Below are 27,006 nucleotides of genomic sequence, written 5' to 3' on the forward strand. Positions count from 1 at the left end.
TCGCGGTGGCGGCCGGCCGTGACCCTATTGGCCGGAGAGGTAGCGGGGGGCGGGCGCAGGCCGGAGCGGGGCTGTACTGGCGGTGCCTCCCGCTACCCGCGGGCTCTGCGGGCGAGACGCGGCAGTGCCGGAGTGTCCCCGCGGGCTGACAGCGCGACCGGGACACGGCCTCACCTCCCCGCTGCCGCCGCCTCCTCGTCGGGAGCGAACACAGCCCCGCCGCTCCTCTCCGCCTCGCCCTCGCTCCCTCGGGGGTCGCTGGAAACTGCAAAATGGCCGACGGGCGGGACGACGCCGCGGACCAGCTGAAGCAGTGGAGGAGCAGCCGGGGGTCGCAGGTACCCGCCGGGCGCGGCCGCTCCCCGGTGCCCCCGCGCCTCGCATGCCCCGCGGAGCGAGCGGGGAGCACCGGCGCCGGAGGGCGCGGCGTTCCGAGCTCCCGGGCGTCCCCGGGGCAGCGGTGGAGGGCGAGGCGCCCGGGGCCGGTCTCGGCCTCGCTCCCACGGGTTGGAGCTGTTCCCGGGAACGGCGCGGAGGGATGGAGGCTGCCTGCTGGCCCGCAGCGATAAGGGCGGTCAGCGCTGCCTGGCCCCGGCCGCGCCTTCCAGCAGCGCTGCGGCCGCGCTGCGCCCGAGCCGAGAGCAGGGGTGGTGGTGATACTACCCTCCTTAAATCTGAAAGGAATTTGCCTTTCGGGGGTAGAGCCTAGTGAAAATGTGGCTGGGGAATGATGGAAAAGATAAAGCACGTTCAGCAGTGTGTGCAGGGCCGGGAGTTGGACTCGATCATCCTTGTCGCTCCCTTCCAACTCAGCATATTCTTCGTGGACTTGTTGGCCAGACCGAAGTGAATTTTTTAGGAAGAAGTTCTTCCCTGAGAGTGATGAAACCCCGGTACAGGTTTCGCAGAGAAGCCGTGGCTGCCCCATCCCTGGAAGTGTCCAAAGCCAGGCTGGACAGGGCTTGGAGCAACCTGGCATAGTGGAAGGTGTCCGTGCCCGTGGCAGAAAGGTGGAATTCGATGACCTTGGAGATCCCTTCCAACCGAAACCATTCTGTGATTCTGTGAAGTGGACTGGGACAAGTGGTTGACTGAAATCGTAAGGGGCACATAATCAACAGCGTGGCATTCAGTCGTCTGAAGATGAAGAATAGACCCCAGATATTTAGGTTAATGTGTAGATGTTGTGAGAGTTCAGTTCCCTTCTTCATCAAATCGCTGTGACAGTTTCCACATGTAGTTTCTGGCAGAAATGTGTATTTGCCTCTAAATACACTTTGTGCTGGTTTTAAGTGGCAATCTTGAAAGTTGCAAGTAGGTGTCTCAGTTCCCACTGGAGATGTTGTCTTAATTTTATTTTTTTCTCTTGGTTCTCAAAGGTACAGTGTGATAACTACCTGATGACTTGTGACTCCATCATATCCTAGCATGTGTCATAATAGTTCCTTTTTTATCCATGAGTAATTCTTTTTGTAGGGATGTCGGCTTTTCTGTGGCAAAGCAGCATTTGAAAAGAGGCCAAGGTTAATTTGGAGATTGGGAGGCAACCCAAAGTCTGTGTTGCATAAGGAGTCATGAGGCTTTTAAGATAGAAAGTAGGGAGGACTTATTAGAATTTTAAAGTAGGTTGTATGAGGTACAAAGTATCAGTAACGCCTGGAAGTGTGTACTTTGATGTGTGCTGTTTATCCCAGCGGTGACTAAAATTCTCCTGGCTTTGCTTCCCTTTTTGTCTTGGCAGTTTAGTGCTGTAATGAAATACAGATTTAAAAGTTCTTACTTATCAAGGTTTGGGCTGTGTGCAGCTCCCAGCCAGGTGAAAACACAGGCATCAAACAAACTCAGGTCCAAAAGTAGTATGAGAGTTCTTCTCTAAACTATGGTGTGGGTTTTTTTCCTCTCTGGAACTTACTCTGTGTTCTCCACATAACATTATCCTGAAACTAAAGGGAAAATCTCCTTCCACTAAAGAAATGAATATTCTTTACTTGTAATGTGAACACTAGAAAGTCTGCCTACACAAAGAATGTGCAGCCACAAAAGCTGTTCATTTTTTTATAGCCCTAATGTCAACAAGTTGTAGTTTTAGCAACTACTTCTGGTGGCCTTAAATATTGGCATTATAGAATAATCTTGCCCGTAATAAACAAGCAGTGGAAAATATACTAAAAACAATTTCTGCTCTTGCATATTTCCCATGACAAACTATAGATAACCTTTTGATTTAAGCAGATGTTTCTTTGACTTGAAATACGAATTTAGCTTTATTTAACTTTCCTGTAAGTTTCTGAACATCACATTTGTGTTTGTAACCAGTTACATATTGTCTTTTAAAATGTTTGTGCAGATTTCAGTGTAGGTGAGGATTCCAGGCATCCCCCAAAGGAGCTGGATTTATGCTTAAAGCTTTATGCTAATGAAGTGGTGAAGGGAGAATAAGGAACATGAATATTTTGGGAATTCAAGCCAGCTGGAGTAGCGTGTGTTGCGCATTAGTAGGAACACGGTGGAAATGCACTTATCCTGTCAAATGTCTTTTATGTGGTTATTCATGGACCTGAGTGAAACAAAGGTGTCTGGAACTCCCTGTGTTCTCTGCCTCCTCCAGAGCTCTGCTTGTGGATGTGATTAACTGTGCTTTCCTTGCCTTTGTGGGTTGCCTTTTTGGGGGAAAAAAGTCTTCTACCAGGTGGGAATTCTGTCTGTTTGCAGTAATTAACCCCCTTAAAGCAGAACTTAGGGTAAGAATTGGAACCCCATGAAGTTGCTGTTAAAATAGGGAATGCTTTTCTCATCAAGAATTGCTTCTTTCGCTCCACCATCCCTTTTCATTTCTAGAACTTGAAAAGGAGGAGAACCAGTTTGTGCTGGCATGGTTCAGGTGTGTGGCTGCTTCAGGTAGGATGGTGTGGATGGGGAGCCCATGTAGAATTATGACACTTCAATGCAACATGTGATGAATTTATTGTTAGCTGGTCGTGATCTGTGACTCTGCTGTGCAAATTTTTTCTTTATTTGCTTTATTTTTTCCTTTGTCCTTACTTGTTTTCCTGTTCTTCAAAGTCCTTTACAAGGCTCCTAACAATAAATGTACTCCAGGAAAAACTGAGAACTGTGACCATCAGGTCTCTGGAGCTGATATATCTTTCTCACTACATTTTCCACAGGACCCAGTAAAATAAGAAGATTGCCTTAGGGGAGTGTATAACCCCACATGTGTTCAAGATAAAGTCTTTCCTACTCCTAATTTCTGAGAAATTAGGAGTACACAGTTCTAGTGCAGGTGTTTCTTGAAGTTGTAGGACATTTCTTGGCAGTAGAAGTTCTTAGGGCCTGTGTTAATTTTTGTCCTTCCATGGTCCAGAAGTCTAAAATGATGATTCCTCAGGGTTTCCTACTTCTGTTGTTTTCCATGGCTCTTCCAGACCAACACTAATCATGGAAGCCCCCTTTTAGTCTGGATGTAGCTCTTTCCTTATGTCTCTACCCCTGTAGTGACATTACATTCTCTTCTTCTCTTTTCTCTCTTGTTTTCCAGCAGCTGCTCCTGTTTTGGTTTTTTTTTTCCTCATCCCATATTTTTCTTGAAGCAAGATCAGTAGTCTTGAGAAGAAATACTTGCGAACCCTGGATAACATTCCTGGATTTTACATGACTTCAGCTCACCTTCTTAAATTGTCCTAAAGCTTAGCTCTGTGATTTGAGTAAACATCTGAACGTTCTGTAACTTCCTCCAGAATCTGAAGTCATTTTGCCACTTGTTGTTGATACGTTCTGTGGCGTGTCATGGTTGAACAGTCATGCACATTGTGTGGCTCAGATCCAGAGGGTTTTTAATTTCTGGTGTTGACTGTGACTTTCTCTTGCGTCCAGAAACCAGATGTCCTGACCACGGGTGCCGGGAACCCCATTGGGGATAAGCTGAATGTCCTGACAGTGGGGCCACGTGGACCTCTTCTTGTCCAAGATGTTGTTTTCACAGATGAGATGGCTCACTTTGACAGAGAGAGGATTCCTGAGAGAGTTGTGCATGCAAAAGGGGCAGGTATGTTTAAAATCATATCTTTTCCCTGTGTAGAATTAAAGAGCTTTTGAGTTAAGGTGTAGATTGTGACACATAAATTAGATTGTTATTTATGATTTAGTGTTACTAGCTATAATAAATCAAGATGAACAACAGTGGTAAGGACTGGTTTAAAAGAACTCGGTGCCAAAATTTGAAGCACGGAAAAATTATTTAAAAAAATGAGAGAAAATGTGGTTATAGTCCTTCAATTTTTACTGTATCTCCTGTAGTCTCTGCTTCTTCTGTCTGTTCCTCCCCATATCTATTTAATCTTGTTTGCATGTTACTTAATAGAGAATTTGGCTTTGACTTCTAATGTATGTCTGCCAAAGCAAGCTACTCATCTAATATTTAAATTAAGAAACCCTGAACCTTTAAAATATTATTATTGATCTTAATAAGGTAGAATAAGTACCTTGATTTTTGACATGCATTGCCCTAGAAGGAGCAAACGTGGGGCTGTATTTAAAATGTGACTGTACATGGGAAAAGTTCCTCTGTGGGGGTGGGAAGGGTTCTGTTGCTTCACTCAGCTTGCAGGTGCACCAAAAATTCTGCAACTCATAGCAGGATTAAAGAAATGCCTGCCTTGCTCCCAGATAAATAGACAGATCTTTGCAGAAGAGCATCTTCTGTGCTGCTGCTAGGAGCTGCTAACAGTCAGGGAGGAGAGAATGAGCAAATAGTTTGTGTTAAATCGGTTTCATTTTGTGAAAGTAAATTGAGCATTTAGAGCACTGTTTAAACTGGTGTACTTCCATGTTTCCCTTTGACTTAAAATGGTGTGTTAACAACAGACAGTGGAAGGAAGGTGCCTAGATCTGATGTTTTGAACTTGCTGTTCTTCAGGAGCCTTTGGCTATTTTGAGGTCACTCATGATATCACTCAGTATTGTAAGGCAAAAGTGTTTGAGCACATTGGGAAAAGGACTCCAATTGCCATCCGCTTCTCCACTGTTGGTAAGGCTCTAAATTCTCTGTGTCTTTTACCTGTGTGCCCTGAGAGCAGTGTTTGCATTGTGGGGCACTTAATGGTGTTTGCAGTGCTTTCTTCTTCCAGTTCATCTCCTCTGAAATTCACTTACATGGAGGACCTTAAGAGCTTTTGCCCCTTTCTGTCAGAGCTCTCTGGAGACAGTTTTCTGTCTGAAATGTGGGAGGGAGGGCAGCCCAAGCTGTCCTTATCTGACAGAAAGTTTCCTTTGTTTCTGCTTGGATCACAATCAACACTTGCAAGTTAAATACCTATGATCTCTTTTTTTTTTTGCTGCAGGAATATTTTGGGGATGAATGATGTCAATTAAATACTGGGCAAAGAAAAATAAAAAAAAAACTTCCATAAATAAACCCTGATTTCTTAAAGATTGGAATGCACAAACTAGCAAAATCTTAAATGCTGTCAGTTGAAGCTAGTTGTGGTCAATAGCTCGTCTGATAGAGAAGTTATAATTCATGATGTGGATGTATTTAAAAGCAAAGAAATCCTAATGAGGATTCAGTTCTGGGTGTACTGGAGAGAATACAGTAGTTCAGCAAGGCTCAGGGAGCTGCTGGCTTTGGCCCATTGGCTGTTTCCAGTGTTAAATCCCTTAGGATTTAGGGTGTTCTGAGTGTTATATAGGGCAAGGACATGGAGTTGAGTTTGAAACATGGACTACTGCTGGGGCAGGTGGTTGCATCCTTCCCTTCCCTTTGCCTGCCCTGTTTGGACATGTTTCCTCCCTGCTGTTTTGGAATACACAAGATTTTTAATGAGAGAATGAGCGTCCTACTGATTTCATCACAATTCGGCATTAGCTGTTCTGAGCACTTAGGGAACACTTCTGCCCAGGTGTTGTGCTAAGCATTTGTGCTCTGGTCTAAATTCCCATTGAAAATCCCATTCTGGCTGAAGCAGGAAGAATTAAAAGGATTATAAAGCTCTTCCATAGCTTTTTATTAGGCACGCTGGTTAGATTGCTACCTTCCAGATAAGAGCTTTCCCGCTGGGATTTGGTGCACAGAAATAAATGTGGGTTTAGATGATTCAGCCTTAAAATCTGATGGTGTCTCTCTTAGTGATAATGCAAATTCCACTCTTAGTTGGTTCAAGTGGATATATTGTTTTTTTCCTTCTTCTAACTGTGGCCTGAATGTTTGGCTGGGTTCGCACTTTGAAAACTCACAGCGCCTGAAGTATTGTTGAAAATATTCCTAAAATTCCTTGGTCTGGAAAAGACTGCAATCAACCCTGCCCTTTTAGGATTTTATGGCCTATTTTCAGGCTGTATTTGTATGCATTTTCTATCCTAACACTTCAGTGTGTTCATGTATTTCTTCAAGCTGGAGAATCTGGCTCAGCTGATACAGTTCGTGACCCCCGAGGCTTTGCCATGAAATTCTACACCGAGGATGGGAATTGGGATCTTGTGGGAAACAACACTCCCATCTTCTTTATTCGGGATGCAATGTTGGTGAGTAAGCACAAAAGGTGAGGGTACTTTGTGAGAAAGCCCAAAAGTTCATTCACATCTTGTTCTGGCTTCCCTCAGAAACAAAAGCTCCTGCTTTGACAAACTTAAACTTGGTTGTTAGTCAGATTGTCTGAACATTTTGTACTTGGAAAGATGTTCTTAAACAAAAGTAAATTAAGAATTTAAACTTGATAACTTACGTGGTTTCATACTTTTCACTGGAACTTTTCACTTCAAAAGCTTCTTACCAATTCTTTTTATTAAATTTGGGTTTTTTGGTCTTTTGACATAAGCTTCACAGCAGTTAGTAGCGGGGCTTTCCTTGAGTGCAGGAGTTCTGCACAGATACTTCGTCGTATCTCTGTATTGATTTATGAGTCACATAAACACAGATATACAAATCTGAACAGTTTTATCTCTCACCTTATCAACCACAAAATGAAAGCATTCTTTATCTCTGCTTATTCTAATTGGGAATGTTTGATGTTACCCTAATTTTACTGGTCTGTGAATTAATTTGTTTGCAGGAAGGGTGTGCCAGTAGGTGATTTTTTTCCCCCCTCGTGATCTTACAGCTTTGTCTTTAATTTCTTTTTTTTTTTTTTTTCTCTTTTTCCTCCTCCACTTCTGGACAAATTAGTTTCCATCCTTCGTCCATAGCCAAAAGAGGAACCCTCAGACTCATCTGAAGGATCCAGACATGGTGTGGGACTTCTGGAGTCTTCGGCCTGAGTCATTGCATCAAGTAAGCTTCTCCGGTGACTTTACTTTTTATGATTAAGAAGATCATGTTATGACAGCAGGTTTTTAATTCTCTATTTTCCATGTTTATTTAGAAGTCTACATAGTCTTTTTTATATTTTATTTAAATATGATTTTAAATTATCCATGTTTACCTGTGCTTGGAGGGAGAGTCACTTTTATTTCATTAACACCTAAAGTGGAAATTCCTCAAGGAATTCCTAACAACATTAACATAGCTGCCAGTGATGCAGATTAACACTATAAACAAACCTAGTCTGGAGTGAAGACTTTCTCCTTGATATGCTGAGCCCATTAATAGTGTTTGATCCTTCTCTTCAGGTGTCTTTCCTGTTCAGTGATCGTGGCATTCCCGATGGCTATCGCCACATGAATGGGTATGGATCACACACCTTCAAACTGGTTAATGCTGATGGAAGAGCAGTTTACTGCAAATTCCATGCCAAGGTATTGATTTTTTTTTTCTTGGTTGGAGCTATACATCATATTGGATAAAAACCATAAAAATGTGTGACTTTTCAAGTTTAATTCAGGCTCAAAGGTGTGTGGAGTCCTTGTTTAATATCAGTTTCATACCTTTAACCAAAGGAGAGGCATCTTTCTTCTTGCTAGCTCAGTAATCGTTTACTAGACTGTAAGAAACTCTTCTTAGAGCATCTGTCTCTTGTTAATGGAGCACTATCAGTGAACTGATTTTTATCTGGAAGGCAGCTGTTGAATGTTCTATAAATCTAAAGTCAAGTTATTGGAACTTAGAACTTGGACAATCTCATTCTTGGGTTATAAATCTTGTTAGAATCCATTCTGATGAATGATCTCTGTAGTACTTTCAGCATGCTGTCACTGGTGCTTTTGTTGCTTTTAGACTGACCAGGGTATCAAAAACCTTTCTGTGGAAGAAGCAGGAAGATTGGCTTCTACTGATCCTGATTATGCCACACGGGACCTTTACAATGCCATTGCCAAGGGGAACTATCCTTCATGGTCCTTCTACATTCAGGTTATGACCTTTGAACAAGCAGAGAGGTTCCCATTTAATCCTTTCGATTTGACTAAGGTATGTCTGATACTGCTGGGAGTATTCAGTTTCAGGTAGTTTTTAAGTGTATTCGTTATTGTAGAGCCACGATGAGCCAGAAATTCTGGAGATGAAACTGTAGTCGTGTTATATCTGATGTTACTCTTCCTCAGGGAAGTATGGATATGGCACTTCAGAAGTGTGATCTCAGATCAGAGTCACACCCTGAGCCTTTCTGGTCTCATTTTGTCCCACTTCCAATAGCTCCTCCTAGGAATGGCTTGTTGAAAGATGTCCATGTAAACTTGCATTGCGTAAGCTATTTTTTACCTCTAACACTGCTCTCCCCAGGTGGGTAAAGACCTTTGAACTTAAAACTTTAGCTCAGATGGCAAAGAAAAGGCCAGTTAAGCATTTTGAAGGAGCTGAAAACATTTCTGCCACCAGGTCCACCCACACCCTGCTTCCCTAGGCAGCTTTTCAAGGGCCTGCGGGTATTTTGTTCAAGTACTCAAGTGCTGAGATTATGCTGGGATGATGAAATAAGTTGCATTAATACTCTGTGTTCATTGCAAAAGGCTTCTTAAAATAAGACATTTCTCAGTGTTTGTTAGGAGAAAAGAAACTTAATCTAGACTTAAACCAGGTGAATTCTGCCTGGTAATTAAGCTGCATAATACTGTAATGTTGATTTTACTGGATGTGTGTTGTGTCTTGCAGGTTTGGCCGCATGGTGACTACCCTCTCATCCCTGTGGGAAAGCTGGTCTTGAACAGGAATCCTGTCAACTACTTTGCAGAGGTGGAACAGATTGCTTATGACCCTAGCAACATGCCCCCTGGAATTGAGCCCAGCCCTGACAAAATGCTGCAGGTAAACAGGTGGTTTGACCTGAGGAGCATTGGTTACTTTGCTGCTTGTGAAAGCTTTGAGTTGACATGCCCCAGTCTTCTACGAGTTGTGGTTAATGGTGGTTTGTGATCAATGTTTTAGGGACGCCTCTTCTCGTATCCTGACACCCACAGACACCGCCTGGGCCCCAACTATCTCCAGATCCCTGTGAATTGTCCCTTCAGAGCCAGGGTGGCCAACTACCAGAGGGATGGGCCAATGACTGTTACTGACAACCAAGGTAGTCAGGAAAACAGCTTTCAATATAATGATACTTAAGCATGGGCTGCAGCATTCCCTTCAGTTCACAGGGGGCTTAAGATCCATGTTTGTTATCTTTACATACTTGTGTCAAATCTGTGTATATCTTCTCAGTTAATCCAGTAAAGGAGACTTGTTTGGATACGGGTTGAGGAGTTTGTTTAAAAGTAAAAACCCAGTGAAGCTTAGGATTGTTTAAAACTTAACTAAAAGACCTTTAACAGAAGAGGAGTTTGTGGGAGAAAACAAGCAGTCAGGTTTTAAAGACTGACTTGGATTTGCTCAGTCCACTTCACTAAACTGCTTTGCTTTCAGATTTCTGAGACATTGTGAAAGACAGAAGTGAAAATGCCAAGAGTTGTGCTGTAACTTCTCTACTGAAGCAGCTTCTTTTCTGTCAGGGTTTGCCCAATAGTGGCTGTTTTCTACCTGAGAGGAAACAAGGATGTACTTAAGCTGTGGCTCATGCCAAAATATGTGTTCCTCTGGGCTATGTATTCAGATACTTGCTGAGGGAGGAGAGGGAAATATTTGAAAAACAGGAACTTGAGAACAACTGCTCTTGCTCAGAACAGATAATGAGTTTATTTTTATGCCGTTCTCCAAGTTCATTTTGTGTTTAAAGTACACCCCCTACACAGGGAAGCATTGTAGTACTTCAGATATGTAAATGACTGTATTTTTATGCTGCCTTAGACTTCAGCCATGACTGTCTGTTATAATTGAGAAATATTGTTGTGAGGGTTGCCGGGTTTTCTTACTTTTGAATCAAATCAATATTCCTTGAAAAAAGCTGTGAAAATTCTTGTTGGAGCAGGTGCTGTTAAGTACTGGCTTGAAGGTGTTGACAGAAAAATGCTGTTAGCTGTTTTTAATAAAACGAATCCTAACTGAGTAATTGGTTTCGATTCCTCCAAGCAAATTACATCTTTTGACTTACTTGAAAGCGCTGCCATCTGATTGATTTGGTATGGGGATATTTGGGTTTTTTTCCCCCAGGTGGTGCCCCAAATTATTACCCAAACAGCTTCACTGGTCCCGAGGATCAGCCCCAGCTGAAGGAGAGCCGCATGTTTGCCTCAGCGGACGTGCAGCGCTTCAACAGTGCCGATGAGGACAATGTCACCCAGGTGGGGCTATGGGAAGGCTTAGTGCTGCTTGGCACACATGAGCAGTGTGTAGGGCATGTCTTAGTGTGAGTTCTCACAGAATGTGAAATTCACGTTTTGGGCATTGTTATGTAGAGGCTCTGGCTTGTCTTCTTGCCATTAGTGTCTGGAGAAGGAGCTGTCGGCATATTTGCCAAAGAACCCTCACAGATTGGCTGCCTTTTAAACATTTTGATTATTTTAAATGTTGCTTGACTAGGAAGTGAAAGCTATTCTTACTCACTTTTGGGAATATCAAAATAAACCTTTTTTTTCCAATGGCCAGGTACGAGAATTCTACCTCAAAGTGCTGAACGAGGAAGAGCGCCAGAGGCTGTGTAAAAACATTGCAGATCATCTGAAAGATGCCCAACTCTTCATTCAGAAACGAGCTGTAAGTGCCCTCTTTGGAGTTTATTCCAGGTTTCCTGCCAGTCTAGTAACACTGTCATAATGGCTTCTGGAAAGGAAGATCAGGAATTCTCTGGAGAGGCTGGATTTTTTTCTTACTCGGGAATTAAATATTGTGCCCATTTACACAACATAGCATCAATATATAACATGTTGAAGTAACTTTCTCCTGGGGGGAAGAATGGGATAGATGTTGAACATGTGTTTAGGCTGGTGTTTCAAAAGTCAGATAACTGCTAGAATAAGTTTTTGCTCTAAACAGGAAGGCAGTGAGAGCCAGGGAGGGATTGGACCCTTCCCAGGGCAACTTTGTTTAAATTGGGAATGAGCTCTGTGTAGGATAACAGAAATCGTGTTTGAAGATGTTCGTAGCTTGTTTATAACCGATCAGAATTCTCTTCCTTTTGATACCTACTGCTTCTAGCCCAGGAAATGGAGTAAAGAATCCTTTCGAAATGGAGGAAAAAAAATCTTGTTGTCTTTTCTGTTTTGTCTTCCTGTGCAGGTGAAAAACTTCACTGATGTTCATCCTAAATATGGAGCCTGTATCCAGGCTTTGCTGGACAAATACAATGCTGAGGGTGGGAAAAAGGTATGGTAATGATTTTTGTAGCTGCATTTTGACTGGCTGTGAGTTATTTTGGCTTCTCTCATAAGTCCAATGAAGTGAGAAATTAGTCTTGATTTCTGTTTGATTTAAAGGCCAGAAGTCAGTGCTTGTAGAATCACAAAATAAGGAGACATCGCTCTAATAACAATTAAATGTTGATTAGCTGGTGATGTACAAAGACTTTGTTTCAGCTGGGATTTGGAGGGTTTTTGGAAGGTAACTGTATGTCATATAAAATGTGTTCAGGTTGGTTACCCACTCTTTGTGATGGTAACGAAACATTGCCACAAGCCTTTCCTGGCCTCAGTGCTTGCTCCAAAGAACAACTCAGTTGATGCAATTTTTTCCCGCAGTTCTCTTCTTTAACTGCAACTTCCTCTGAGTTTTTCTGTTGGTTTATTTTCAGGATGTAATTAGAACATACACACAGTCCACAACTCATGTGTCTGTCAAGGAAAGATCCAACCTCTAAGTCTGAAGAGATCTGCTCTGAATTTTGCGTCCTTCCAGCTGCACAAGAACCTGTCCAACACCTCAATGAATGTAGCAGACTTGGGCCCAAGCACAGGAGTGTTTTACAGATGTGATTTACTGAGCTCTTGAGTGCTGTCTGTATTGGAAATCAGGTAACACAAGCTCCAATCCTAGTGCCTTTCAACACTAGTGCTTTACTGCTTGATGATAACTTAGGGGATTTTTAAACAACTCATGATGAGAAATTGTCTTAGTTTCTTGGAGCAAACAGAAATTTAATCAAAATACTGCTTCATTTTTTTTTTTTGTTGTACAACTTTCCTGGCTAAATCACACAGTAGAATTTCTATAAGGACACTGTGATTGCCGTCATGGAGAAACTTGTTAAAAAGTTGATGCTGTTCAGTATTTCTAATAATTATCTGTCTGTATTTGTAAATGCATCCCTTGAATTTCATTTTTGGCTTTCCAGAAGTAAAATGATACCCAGTAGTTTGAGTAAAATGTTGGTATGTCTCATTCCTTGTGACAGAGATAAAGCTAACTACAAAGTTTAATCTAAATATAGTTCAATTGTATTCCCAATGTATATTTTAAGATAATCTTTTCTTACTAATGTGGTGTTTGGATATAACTGACTGATATAAGGGAGGTAGCAAAAATATTTTCTTATGCCATGCATTGTTCAACTAATTTGATTACACCTTACAGCTCTTTCAGGGATAGGAGAGTAAATTGATCTTTCTAACTTGTAAGAATTTAGATAGAAAAATGTTTGAGAAATAAACCTTCAAGTGCATGAATATTGATATTCTAGAACTTTCAAAACTATTCCCAGTGGTTGCTGAAATGGTTATTTTACTGCAATAATCTGCTGTTGTTATTTCTTGATCAAGCCTGAGCTAATTTTCAGGGTGATCCCTTAAGTAAAGCAGCATTTTTCTATGAATGTAGATATCTAGAAAATATGTCCAAAACCTGCTTTGAGACGTGCTGTAATGTTACTCAGCATCTGCAGTTCAGTTAAATTGTGCAGAAAAAAAAATTGGGACTCCAGTTATGGGATCATTATTGTTCAAGCTAAATGCAAAGCATTTCAGAACCCAGCTACTGCTCTTAACTCAGGCAAATGTAAAAAATTCAAATCACAGCAGTTTGGGGGTGATTCATCAATAATCACTGCGTTTCTGGGTCTGCCTTGAGTTGTATTTTGAGTTGTATTTAATTGTGAATTCCCAGGAATGGTGGCAGGTAAAGAATAGTAGATACCAAATGGCTGTTCTGTTAAATTTTGGAGAATGTTAGTTGCTCTGCAGTTTGTTTATCTACCAACCTATTGTGAAAAATTAGCTGGGGTAGAGGTGCAGCAAAATAATAGGAACTGATAACCTGCTATATTCTGGGATTCCATTGGCTTTTTAACTGATCAGACATGTGGAATTACATGATTGGGTGGGAATATTTTGTGCTGGAGCAGAGAATCCTAATGAATTTTGGAAAAGCGTAAACAAGGCCTAATCATCTGATTTTTGGTTGTGTATGCTAAGTGATTTTTGTCTTCTTTTATTTCTGAAATAAATGGAATGAAAATCTCTTGGCAACATGTTTTGTGTGCAAATGTCTTCGATTACTTTGTGTTAATCTAGGAAGTTCATATGTCCCTTCCTCTGTTTTTCTGGAGATGGTGCAGAAGCTCTAGGTTGGATGCACTTTTTGCAGCTGCCTTTGTTTTAAAAACTCACATTTCAACCCCACGGTTGTGTTTAAATGACTTAAATGACTTGTGTTCTATGTTAAACTGGCTGTGACAAGTGCTGTACAGAAAACTTAGCTTTTCCCAAAGCTGTGGAGAGCGTTAGGCAACACTGGAAGAACCATAAGGCTATTTCTTCAAATAAGTAAGACAATAAATCCATTTGCAGCTCCTTGTAGTGAGAATAGAGACTGTTGATATGACACAACCACGGTTTTGTTTTTGTGTTCTGATCAATTGAAGTCAAACATTCCTTTGCTAAAGGAAAAACAATCAAACATTGTTGCAATATGATTTCAGTGACCTGTAAAGCAGAATTGCTCAACATTTTCTTATTGCTGTTTTATTTAGATGCACATCTCTAGCAGTAGATTTGGGAATTAATTTGAAACTAATGTTTGGGAAATTACAGCTTCTCCAGGAGTAGCTCTTCTTTTAATGGGCCTTCATTCCTAGGTTATTTTCCCTTCCCCAAAATATTTGAACTTGACCATCCAAAAAACACACGCAGATTCCAGAATCACATTAGTTGAAGTGAGCTGTGCTGGGAGATGAGGAAGTTCATGGGATTGCTAAATGTTATGTGGGGAGAAAAAAGGTGAGGTAGGTTTGAATCAGACTTTCAGTGCTTCAAAGATGTTGGAAAAACATCTCTGACTTCCTTTCCTTAGTGCAGAGCTCATTGATGGGAATTGCCTGCTGAGCAGTGTGTGGGTATCCATAATTTCAGCTTCCAGTAAACCAGTCACTTTGGTTTTGCCAAATATTCCATACCTGTTGCTCATCTTGCAGAGAGAGCCTGTTTGTTCTCTGTTTGGAGATCTGATCTACATAAATTCTCACAGGCAGGTGTCACCATTTTCTCACAAAATGTTTTTTGAGTGTGATGAGGCCCTGGCTTGGGGTTCCAAGTGGAGGTGGTAGGTGCCACATCCCTGGAATTGTTAAAGGCCAGGTTGGACAGGGCTGTGAGCAACCTTGGATGGTGGAAGATGTCCCTGTTCACTGCAGGGGTTGGACTGGATGAGCCCTCTGTGACTCTGCACTCTGAGTTCACATTGCTGTGGGGTGTGGAAGTGAATTGATCCAGTGATGTGTTGTGTGTTCTTATCTCTTGCTGATAGCAAATTACGTGGAGATCTGCAGTGCATGGTAAAGCCTGACCTCTGCTCCTCCAATAATATTGCAGAGCTCAATCTGAGCTGATGTTTGGGGTCAAAGTTGTGTGGCCATGATACAGGTCATGGCATACAGAGGTGGACTTGAGCATAACCTCAACTCTGATATTGAGGATTAAAGCTCAGCAGTTGCCTAGGGCCATTTTGGACAGAATTGGGAAAAGAACTAAGGCTCTGTTTTGATTACGGTAAATGAATTTAAGGCAGTTTTGCCAGGTTTGTGGCATTCGTGATGATTCCATGGGATGGATCAGTAAGATGAAGAAGATTCCCAAAACCCAGCCCCCTGTTTGCAAAAGGTTATAAAGTATTGCATTGTTACACAGTCTGGGAAAGCAAATGGAGGATGAACAACAAGGCAGTGGTGCAAAAATAACAAGTGAAGTTATTTGATAGCTGACTGTTAGTGGTGACACTTGCAGCCTGGATTGCAGAGCAGAGCCTCTGTGGTTTAATTGTCTGATGAAAGCTTGGACTTTGTCATGCTGGAATTCCACCTAAAGTCAAACTCCAACCCCAGAGCAGCTGGAAATCTCCTTGCACTGCAGGCCTTCAAGAGCTGGGCTGAAATTTGTTCCCAGATCACACACTGAAGCTTGATAAACTGATAGTTTTACTTTTTTTAATGAAAAGAAGCCACTAAATATTTTTACATCATGCTACTCAGAGCGGTTCAAATACTATAAATCTCTAATGGATCCAGTCAGAAGGAAAATTTCATTTCCTGTTTCATACCATGTGATGAACCACAGAAATCCTTTATATAGATCTGCTGTGTCTGTTAATTTCAGTATTTATTCTTTGCTTGTTTCTCTCAGGTTCCCCATTTTTAAACTTTGACCAGGATTGAGAACTTTGTTATTTTTTTATTGTTTGGTTGTTCGTGGGGTTTTTTGGTTTTGTTTTTGTGTTTTGTTTTTTTTTCCAGTGCAACAAATCCTCATCCCTGTGCTTATTCATTCTGGATTGACACAGAAGTGGATACACTTTCTTACCAAAACTATCAAAACTATTGTATGATTCTCTTTTCCACACTTGGGCATCTTTGACCTTGTGCTTACATGTTGTAAGATTTATTGAGGAAGGAGGGTGATGGCAAGTACTGGTTACAGATTAAGTTACAGTTACAACACTCCACGAACAGAATGAAAATTCAGAATTCCTACATAATCATAGTTCCTGCGTTGTCTACCAGATCTCAACAACACTCTTGACTTTGTGGAGGGAAGGGGGAAAATGAAGAAATCTCATTTTCCCTGCTTTACTTACTGTGTGTGTGTGCAGAGTCCAACATGCTTTAAGTCACTCCATATTTTCCTAAGAGATTTTATTGGAAAAATACTTCACCTTGAATTTAAACGTTCATTATTATTTCAAGTAGGAACTGTCTTCCCTGAACCTCTGATTCCAAGATGCTACTGTGAGAAAAGAATGGAATTTTGCCCTTCAGAATTGCAGGAATCAAGGCTGTATTTTAGAGTAAACCAGTTAATATTTTGTATTGTTTTCATCATCGTTCACGTTTAAGGAATATCACGTTTAAGGAATCAGCTGCTGATGCTGATTTTCCTTTCACTGTTTTCATGTACCATAAATTTTTGCAGGAGTGGGTTTTTTGTTGGTTGGTTAGGTTGGGGTTTTTTTGTTGGGTTTTGTTTTGTTTTGTTTGCTTATGCTTTTCTGTTGGGTTATATGACTAATTTGTATGTGTTTCTTTCTTTGGTCCTCTCAGTGATATCTTCTTTGTAAAATCTTATCCAGCTATTTAATATTTTCTTGAGGGGAGTGCAGACAGCGTTTCATCGGAGACTGATGCTGGTAAGATTGGTCAAAGATACCCAGGGAAAACTTGGCAACTGCTCCTGTTTGCTCTGGCATTGATCCATATATTTCTTAGGCTTTATTCCATATTTATCCACAACCCTTCAGCTCAATCTTGCTCAATCCTCTTGCACACCTATCCTCATTGGGCACTGTTGAGTCTTTAAACAATGGAAACATTCACAGCTCTCTTTTTTAATTGCATTTTGACTCACAGGGGTCCTGAACTAGGAGCCTAATGATGTCAAAGGTCCAAAAATCAAATTATGATCTTCAACATTAGGCCTTTCATCTACCCAATAAATCATTTTCACAGACTGCTTAAGGTAATTTTAAAAGGCTTTTTAAAATAGTGGAAATGTGTTTGTGAGTAAATGATACTGTTGTGACTCCTGCTTTATTTCTTAATTCTCCCACAGAATTTTTGGGAATTGCTTCTTTTACTCCCTTGGGTCAGGCATTGTACTTTGTGCTGTTAACCTCTAAACACAATTGCACTTTTTCCAAGGCAGGAAAAATGGCTTAATAGCAAATCTTTCCCTTGTCTGGCTGTCTGTGCGGGGTTAAAGGTTTTTAAGTAATTCAGCCAGTCATTGCACAAGTAGAACAAAGTCCACTTGTTTCATCATCAGAGACTTTTTTAATATCTTTTTACCTTTCAAGATTTCTATTTATTAACCTTGAACTATTGAAAAAAAAGTGTGGCAACTGCTAATATTCAAATGGATTTTGTTGTTCCTGTAGTCGTCTTTCCAAAAGCTGGTCTTTTATTTCAGGGTGTGAGTATGTACTCACTGTAGTACTCACTTGAGACAAAGAACAGGCTTTCCTACTAATTAATGGAAAGATATTGTCTCCTCTCAATAGTGATTCAAAGTACCTGGACCAGTCTCTTTCACTGACTCACCTTCTACCTGGCACAGCCAAAATCTGATCTAATCTTGGTTTAGCTGCAACAGCAACTTTCTGGTGGGGAGTGTACAGGTCTCAGCCCAACTCAAAGTACAAAAACAACCCCAAACCAGATACATTTTGAAGAGAGCAGAGGCCTTGAGCTGCTTTTAACCCATGTGTTTCTTGGCCTTGTGACAATGAGAATGCTCTAGGGAACAGTAATGAAAACACATTCAAGTTTCTATTCACTGCATGCGCATTTGCTACAGTCTTAAATGTTGTTTGTAGTTTATCCTCATTTATTGTGATTTAAGCACATTGCTGGAACACCACGTTAATCCAAAATCCTTTGTAGTTTCAAATTCAAGTAAGCAAATGCTGTGTCAAGCATTAAACCCTCCACATGAGGAAAACAAACAAGTAACAATAATAATAATAAAACCAAGCCATGGTCAGAGGCCTCTGACATGAAGTTAAGTGTGTGCAGCTCCACAGATCTGACTTGAGCCCATGCCCAGGCTCAGAAATGCTCAGACTCAGTCAGCAAAGTGCTCCTTGCTCTCCTAACAATGCACCTGCTGCTTGCCCTGCCCACTCTTAACACATCTGAACCATAACCCCAGGAAAAACCAGAAGAAAAATTCAGGCAGCTTCATCTCTATTGGAATTTTGTCCCTCAGTCCTTACTTTCTTCTGCCAGAGAGTCCCTTGTTCTCCCTGACCCTCAGCTTGCTGGGAATGCAGTTGTGGCAGGCTGTGAATGGTAGCACCGAGCCTTGTCCTTTATTTGTGAAGGTAGGCATCGTGCCAGAGCTCTCCTGAGCTCTTCAGGGAGCTGGGAGAGAGAAAGAGAGGACACATCACAGGGCTGCTCAGGGGAGTGTTGCTGGAACGAGGGAATGAGGTTTTGTCTGTGCTCATTTCCCGGAGTCCCACAATAAGGTCAGTTGGGAAAGACCCACAAAGATGGAGTCCAACTCAGCCCCGCACAGCACCATCCCCAAGAGTCACCATCTGCCCATGAGGGTAAAAGGAGAGCAAGACAACTCTTGTTCTTAGGATTCCAGTCACTCCTGCAATAAGGGGGGGGGGGGGTAGGGGGTATTTTTACTCACTGCACGATGTCTGCGAAGGCTGTGAGCAGAGGCTTGCACTGGTACTCAATGCCGTGCTTGGCACACAGGGACTTCACCAAAGGGGCCACCTTCCAGTAGTTGTGCCGTGGCATCGTAGGGAAAAGGCTGTGGACAGGAGACAAGCTTCACAGGAAATCCTAGTCACTAGTACTTCCCAGGATTCACCCAGCTCACAATGAGCAGGGTCTGTAGCTGCTCCCAGCTCTTCCTTCTCCCTGCTGTGCTTTTAGCACAAGGAACTTGTAGGAATTTCCTGCTTTCTCCTCTGTTCAACAGTTTGTCTCCAAATTAAATGATGTTTGTGGAAGAAACTACTTTCCCCTCCCTTCCTTTTTCCAGAAGTAGCCATCTCCATAGCCCAGAGGAGATTAGTCCATCCTTCATCCTTGCATATCTGACTCCATAGAGTAACAGCATAAAAAATCAGCAGAGGTGGCTTCAAACTCCTGTGGCAGACTAAAACCAGGTGCTTTAACCAGGACATTTTCACTGATCCTTAAAACCTACTACTTGGGATTGACTCTACTGCTGTCCTGGCATGGATCCTGACCCTGATCCATTTTCTCCTGTCATCATGTAGATCCAGTGAAAGTTTTGAATTACATGATTCTCTCTAAGAGTTTCAGGTTTTAAAGACAAACTCATCGGTGCCCCACAACTACTTGTAGAATTCACAGCAAAAAGGAATAAGGAAGGGGGGAAAAAAGGAGAGAAGTAAAAATATTTTTTTAAAGGAGGAGGGGAAAGAAAATTCACTCTTGGGGTGAGTACTCACTGATGCTCAATCTGGAAGTTGAGGTGCCCCGTGAACCAGTCATTGAACAGCGACTGCTCCACGTTGCAGGTTGCCTGTAGCTGAAGGAGGGGAGAGGAAAACAAAGTCAGAGACAGGTCAGAGTATGATTAGGAACCAGAGCTCGACCTGAATTTCATTTTGGATTCCCCATGAGTGTGCCATTGCTGTCCTCCTTTACCTTTTTTATGACTGAATCCATCAGCCTATTAACCACCTCCCAGCCACCAACAGATTCACCCTTAATGCAACAGGAGACTTGCTTATGGTTAAAATTTGTACCTGTATGGCCACAATTCTTTAAGATAGGAACAATCTTTTACCTGAGTAGACATCCAGTCCAAATTCTTGTCGTAGTCGATATCCATTGGGATATGGTTCATCTGTGAGACCCAGACAAACCAGCTGCTCTCCAGCATCCTGTGCAATGAGATGAGAGAATTCAGTGCTGGGTGAGCAGGTCAGTGAGGAGCCATTGAAATAATGGCAGAGCCAGACTTTAAGACATGGCTGGACACTAGCCTTGCTAAGCCAGTGCCTGGAAGGACTTCCAAACCCTGGAAGTTTCATATTTCCTTATGAAACTCAGGATTATTTCATGTATTTTGTTATAACACTGACTGGTGTTCAGCTTGTTTTGTCTGTAGCCAAGGCCCAAACTGATTAGAATCAGTGAAGTGATCCAAGGGGAGAGTGTGCTGTCCAGTCAAGTGAGTGCTGCTGGATAATACCTGGGCATTTGCAAGCCCAGGCTAAGCAGTTTTGGTTAAATGTTCTCTTTAAGTCGCAGCAGACCAAACACCCTAAGCACTGAATGTTGTATGAGGTAAATATTTCTCAATTTGGTCAGCACTCAGTGAAATCTCTTTGCTTGCACAGCTAATGGGACAACATAAAACTTTCACTGGCAATTAAACCAAAGAATTTATGAATTAAAAAGTAGGCAAAAAGCAAGGTGCTAAAGGAGAATGTGGAAATAGAAGCATAGAGAAAGGCAGGCAGGTACAGATTGAAAGAATGCATAGAGAAAAGGCTGAAGAACCTTCTAAAGAGACATCACCTGAATATAAAATAATATGCCAGGAGACTCTTTGTTCCTAATAAAGATCCATAAGTATAAAAGAATCTGATGTAGAAGGTCAGCATCCAGGCCAAGTCCTACCGAAAACAGAGACAAGAAGAAAAATTTTCTGAATGGAATAATCTGGAACAATCCAACACAAGCTAATGATACTTTCTCACAGCTTGCTGTTAGAGGTGAATCTGAGCATTCTTGCCCAGCAAGGAGCTGGCTCCATGCTCAGAAGGAAGGTTGAAGGTCCCCATCTGACCCCTTCTGGTCACACAAGTAGCAGTACTCACCACCCACAATTTCTTTGTGTAGGCAATGTAGAACGTGTGGTAGTGGAAGTAGGTGGGGAACAGGAGCGGAGGAAGAGCTGGAAAGAAAAATTCGTCAGTAGTGACATCATGGACTGAGTGGCAACATCAGCCTGGGAGGGAAGGGTCCTGAATTCCTGCTCAGTCTGGAGAACATGCCAGTTTAGGACGTTGGTTTAGTGCCTTGAAACATTTCTAGATCTGTCCATTATTCTGGGAGTTCTTACAAACCTCAGATTTTGTTTTAGGCTCTTAACTGAGAAACAGCCACAAATGTTTATTTTAAGAAGTGGCTTCCACAGCCCAAAGCTTATCTGGCTCCTTATTCCTTGGTGCGAAGCAGGGGAACAACAGGAATGCATATGAAATCCGTTTTCTATCAGGGATTTGGGTTTGAAGAACTCAACCTTCCAAAAGGACATATTGCATTTCACCAAGAAACCAAAGCAAACCAAACTAAAAAAAACCCCAAAGCCACAGACTTTGATACTGCTGAAAGATGTGGTATGATAGCATAACCCAGAGCCTCTGTGGAAGATGTGGGAGATCTGGGATAAGATGGGTCAGGTCTTCAACTCTTCCAAAAATTTAGTTATTATTATGGTGGTTTATTGTGTTCTTTGACTCGGGCACCTTTGTCCTTCTGAAGTTCTCCAGGTCAAAAGTAGGCTCTCCAAACCCCTTTAGTACATCCCTGGGAATTGCAGGGGAATGGAGATACTCACTGATAAAGAAGTATTTGTGTTGGTGGTTGTAGGGCATGTATTTTTTCTTTTTGATCCCAAGCTGTGGGGGGAAAAAAAAAAGACCAAGCAATTTGCACGGGTAACTTGCTCTTTTCCATTTATTTTCCAGAGGGACTCTTCTTGCACACTTCCCACAACCCTCATTCCTTGTTTCACGATTCATTTTGCAAAGAATTAGCTATATCAAGGCTAAGTTATGTTCGTGGTCAGAAATACATATTTTCTCTCAATTTTTCCCCCTTATTTCTTCTCCGATTCTCTAAAATTAAATAGCAGTTCCACGATGGCATGGAGAAAAATATTTCACTGCTGTAGCTGCTGTGGTGTGGTCTCAAGAACTGATGGGATCTACAGCAAAAGGGGTTCAGCACTCTAAGGCTGTCACTCCTGGAAGTGTCCAAGCAGGACAAACTGGGAATATCCTACATGGTCCAACAAATTCTGCCCAGCTGGAGTTCCAGGAACAGCTCCAGGTTTTTCAGTCCTGCTTTTCCTGTCGCAGCAAACTTTCCTAGAAGACATGGACACACCAAAGCCACCCCTCTGACTGAGCCTCACACGTTAATATTAAAATAATAATTCCAGGCTGACTACAGCCATGCCTTCCACTGATATTTACAAGTTATCTAATGATCATTAATTGCTGAGTTGTTGTTCTAGGTCATTAGGTTTCTCCAACCATTAATGTGCTGGTAGATTTTCCAGCCTATGTGCACCGCCCTTGCATCATGTCTCATTTACATCAAGTGTTTCAGCTGTTCAAGACAACCTTAAAGGACTTAGTGTGAACTGTGGAGAAATAAATCTCATTACAAAAGCTGCCATCACACCTTAGTTTTAGACTTCCCACACCCACTCACTGACCTCCACAGATAATTTCTTCCCCAAAGTGAAGAGGAAAGGGTGCATGTCAATGTCAGGGTCCTTGTGGAAGCAGTTGGGTTTGGCATGGTGCTGGGAGTGCAGGAGAGTCCACCACTTGGCTGAGGCCCCCTGTTCAAGGGAAGAACAGAGCATGAAAAGCCCTTTCAGAGCCAGGATCCCCTCAGTTCCTGACCCTAATCCTTCCCCCAGTGTTGCACATGCTCCACAGAGTCTTCAGAACACATTTTTACAGGAAAACCCTCCAAAGTTTTCCAGGGACTCACAATCAAATGGCACATCACGAACTTGTGTAGCAAGTGGTTCCACTTGGTTTTGCTGAATACTGAGAGGTGTCCTAAATCATGCTGTAACCAGGAAGCCTGGACCTGGAGGGGGAAAAGAAAACTTTGGAGGAAAACAGGAATTGAAGCCACGATGGTGCCACACTCATCCTTTGCTTTGAAATACCAAGATTTAATTCTCAGATATTGCTCTAAAGTCACCAGCAGAAAGGGGCCGTGGAATCCTGACAGTCTCAAGGCTTCCCCCAGAATATATCTTGAAAGAATCCCAAACTAAGTTTAGTGTGAGCTCCCCACATGCAGAATTTCTTCTTGGTATCCAGATAGTGGCTGTGTTTTTATGAAAAAGTGAAACTCTGCTAAGTGAGAAAACAAAGGACAAGAAACTGCTCGTGTCTGTGTGTGTAGGTTGATGCAAGTCCATGCCATGAAATTCATTGCTCACCTGGGAAATGGTCAGCAGCAGCAGGGAGAAAACAAAGGGCAGTAAGGATGTCCCAAAGTAGAAGAGGATGAGCCAGGCAGCTGTATCCAAGAGCAGGATGTGAGCCAGGAGCAGGAGGAAGAAGAGTTGGTTTGGTTCCAGGAGTCCCATTCTTTCGACTGTAGCGCGCAATTCCCGGAAATCTTTCACCAGCATTTCCTGGGGGAAGCACCAGGGTTACAATCCTCTGGTTTTAGAGGGCACCACTGCAGCCTCGTAACCCAAAAACCACTTTAATGGGGAGGAGAAAGAGCAAAGGGTCTGGCTAAAAGGGCAAGAACTGGGTTTAATAAACATTATCATTGCTCTGCTACAGCTTTTTGTTGAGGAACCAGGAGCAGACATCACAATGTCTGCACCCCAGTTCCTAAAACAAATCCTCTGTGCTTCTGTCAAATCCTTGGCAGGCAGCAGAGGGCTCTGCTGAAGTTGTGTTTAGTAGAAGTTGTATTTTGTGTGCATGAACTTCCTATGCCACCTTGTGGTAGGTCTTTGGATGAAATTATTCCTTGCCTTTGTCTTCACTTTTCCCTTCCCAGGATTAACAGGGGAGGGTTAAATGCACCTACAGATGAAGGAGAATGTTTATTCTCCAAGACTATTCCTTTTCCTTTTGGTTAGCTCTTCCTCAAAGCAAGGGGAAGAAGAGGTGATAATTCTGCTATTTAGGTAGAGTAGCTGTGATAAGAAAATTTCATCTTCAGGAATCTCTTTCTCAACCACATGATGTGGATTTAGACTCATATTCACATGTTGTCTTGAAGTAGTAGCCCAGAAAATGTGAGGAACCTGGATCCCATTGGTCCAGGAGCTGTGCTGGTAGAGAAGAACAAGCTATGCTCAGAATATTTCCCTTTAGTCTCCTTTGATCTGATTTGTGAGGACAGACTTACATTTTTAGTGGGCTCAGTGCTGGGTTGGTCTGGTGCCAGCTCTCCAATCTGCAGTGGCTTCAAGTACTTGTTCACCAGCACCTTGTCGACATGGAATGCCACAAAGGCATCCTGCAAAGGCACAGGAATAAAGGAAAAGAAATCCAGATTTTGTTTAATTTTTTTTAAATTGCCTTTTGTATTACTCCATTTCTGGAAGTGTCCAAGGTCAGGTTGAAGCAACCTGGTCTAGTGGAAGGCATCCTTCCGTTTTTATTCTTTGTGAGAGAACACCACAACAAAAAGCAGCACCAAGAAGACTCCACAGTTTCAGTGTTCACTGTCACCCTTTCTAAAATAGTGACATTAATTATACTAATTCTTTCATTCCTCAGGTTTCTTTCCTCACTGAGAGCCTCCTGTGCTTCTCATCCTCTCCTGAGGTGCCGCCTTTCATGGCTTTCTGCTTTTGGTTAAAATCTTCCAGTTCAATTAAGATTATTTCCTAATTTTTCACAATATACATCCAAAAGATTAAGCAATGGACCTGATGCAAGATGAATAGACACGAAAGTGGCTCAGATCCTGCAGGGCTTAATGAGTTGGACATGGAACCAACCTACAAGCAGCAACTCAGATCCCAGAAGAAAAAAAAAAAAACTGGTTCATCCATTGTCTAGGATTTTCCAGCATGCTAAAATTAAAGAAATCTGGCAGTAGTAACTCAAGAAATGAGTGATGAAATTACAGAATGCAAAGTTCAACTAATACACAATTTGAAATTTAAACTTGATGGACTGAAAATTATTTTGATTTCCATGAGCCTCAAATATCCCTTAAACATGGAAAAAAATTGCCACAGCTCACAGCAACTGCACAAGCAAGACCAGGAGATAAAAGGAATCCTGAAGACTTTAGAATCATGGAATGGTTTGTGTTGGAAGGGACCTTTAAAGCTCCTTTAGTCCAACGCCCCTGCAATGAGCAGGGACATCTTCAACCACATCAGGTTGCTCCATTCAACCTGCCCTTCAGTGTATCCAGGGATGGGGCAGCTCTCATCATCATCATCAAAACCTTCTTTCTTACATCCAATCTAAATCAACCTTCTTTTACTTTAAAGCTATTCTCCTTTATCCTGTCCCTCCAGGCCCTTGTCCAAAGTCCCTCTCCGGTTCTCTTGGAGCCCTTTAGGTAGTGGAAGGGGCTCTGAGCTCTTCCTTGGAGCCTTCTTTTCCCCAGGCTGAATACTTCCAGCTAGCAGAGGTGCTCCAGTCCTCTTGAGCATCTCCATGTGTTCCTCTGGTCTCGCTCCAGCTGTTGCTCTGATTTAGCTGGAGCAACAGTTCCGTTCCCGTGGGCTGCATCTCCTCATTTGCCCTTTCCCATGGCATGGGGATGGCGAGGCTTGCACGGAACGGTCACACTTCACTCCCCCGGCCCTGTCCCCTACTCCGATTCCCACTGAGGTCGCTCCCAAGCCCTCTCCGCACGGCTTTTCCCGGGTACCCTCCCTGGGCGCATCCCGGCTCCGCTCACCGTGGCGTCCTGCCCGGCGTGGCTGACGAGGAGCCGGGTCCCTCCCGGGTGTCTCCGGCAGAAGTGGCTGATGTCGTACACCTTCCTGTGGATCACCAGCCAGCGCTCCTGCGGCGCCGGCCCCTTCCCGTTCCTCTGCCCGATCTCCTCCCAGGTGAAGCGCCGCATCCCCGCTGCGGGGACTCTGTCCCCGTCCCTGTCCCCATCCCGCACCTCCCCGCCACCCCCCGGCGGTGCCATCCTGCCTCCTGCCCTCCTCCCTCCCGTAGCTCCAGCTCCGCATCCCCCTCCGCCGTGGCCTTTAAGGGAGAGACCCGCCCCGGCGCCGCTCCCCGCCTCCTTCGCCCGCTCCGGCTCCTCGGGGTTGGGTTTGCCCCCCAAAACTGCCCCCGTCCTTCCCTGGTTCTGCATCCCCAGTGCCCAAAGCCCCGCAGTACCCTCAGCTGGGGGGTACCTGACTGCTTAGGGGGGTACGCCTAAGGGCTCAGACAGGGAAAATTTCCCTTAAAATACTCCTCTGATTAACTGGAAAAAAATAATATCACTCTGCAGCTTCACTTTTGATGTTACAGTCTACAAACCCCTTGGATGAAACATGAATTAAGCATATTCTTACGTCCTGCTAAAAAAACCCCAACAACCGAGCCGCACTGATCTGCAGAAAACTCAGTATAGTATTTAGCACCTGATGAAACCCTGTGTTTCAGCCCGGTTTTCCAACACTCACAGTGAGCAGGGAGTTCCCATAGAGCCCATGGCAGGAGTAATCCTTGAAACTCTGCCCTTGGTGCTTCTATTACCTGCGATAAACCTGGGATGGCACACATGGAATGTTGTACCAGCGTGTGATGGCAGGTTGTGAAACTAGTGTTTCTTCACCTCCCACTGCCCCCTTCATCTTTGTAAAATTATTAATTAAACTTGGGGACACCAGGAAATGAGCATTACTTGCAGAACAACACTTGGTGCCAATTTTCCTTTTCCTCTAAATAGTCACAGCATCCATATAATTTTCTCCTGTCAAAACAGACCAAATCCTGAAAATTTAAAACTGTGATTGACTGAATTATTTCTTTCACCTGTTAAAACCCACAAAAGCAATGACCCAGATGGAGGAGCCCACAATTAGGACAGACTTTTCAAAGTACAT

At 42.8% G+C, this 27,006-nt stretch overlaps 2 protein-coding genes across 4 annotated transcripts; one reads left to right on the forward strand and one right to left on the reverse strand.

Moving 5' to 3' along the window:
* Positions 1-80: 80 nt before the first annotated feature.
* On the forward strand, positions 81-13,697 carry CAT (catalase). The gene is made up of 13 exons (XM_066187295.1): positions 81-338; positions 3,874-4,045; positions 4,916-5,026; positions 6,389-6,519; positions 7,160-7,264; positions 7,603-7,728; positions 8,147-8,338; positions 9,020-9,172; positions 9,293-9,431; positions 10,451-10,581; positions 10,886-10,993; positions 11,516-11,602; positions 12,027-13,697. The coding sequence occupies exons 1-13, from the start codon at positions 273-275 to the stop codon at positions 12,090-12,092; spliced, it is 1,587 nt and encodes a 528-aa protein (XP_066043392.1). The 5' UTR covers positions 81-272; the 3' UTR covers positions 12,093-13,697.
* Positions 13,698-18,016: 4,319 nt separating this feature from the next.
* Positions 18,017-26,698, reverse strand: LOC136292058 (acyl-CoA (8-3)-desaturase-like). 3 transcript variants are annotated; one of them, XM_066187298.1, is made up of 12 exons: positions 26,657-26,698; positions 24,339-24,449; positions 23,407-23,604; positions 22,944-23,045; positions 22,660-22,788; positions 21,775-21,835; positions 21,032-21,108; positions 20,730-20,827; positions 19,993-20,089; positions 19,652-19,731; positions 18,856-18,981; positions 18,017-18,575 (listed from the first exon to the last, which is right to left on the reverse strand). In XM_066187298.1, the coding sequence occupies exons 1-12, from the start codon at positions 26,681-26,683 to the stop codon at positions 18,524-18,526; spliced, it is 1,158 nt and encodes a 385-aa protein (XP_066043395.1). In that variant the 5' UTR covers positions 26,684-26,698; the 3' UTR covers positions 18,017-18,523. The 3 variants fall into 3 exon arrangements, with proteins under 3 accessions (XP_066043395.1, XP_066043393.1, XP_066043394.1); XM_066187296.1 differs by lacking the exon at positions 26,657-26,698 and adding an exon at positions 25,857-26,107; XM_066187297.1 differs by lacking the exons at positions 24,339-24,449; positions 26,657-26,698 and adding an exon at positions 25,857-26,106.
* Between the last annotated feature and the right edge of the window lie 308 nt (positions 26,699-27,006).

Source organism: Chamaea fasciata, unplaced genomic scaffold, assembly GCF_029207755.1.
Source record: "Chamaea fasciata isolate MVZ Bird 193981 ecotype frontalis unplaced genomic scaffold, bChaFas1.0.hap1 SCAF_7, whole genome shotgun sequence".
Taxonomy (NCBI): Eukaryota; Metazoa; Chordata; class Aves; order Passeriformes; family Sylviidae; genus Chamaea; species Chamaea fasciata.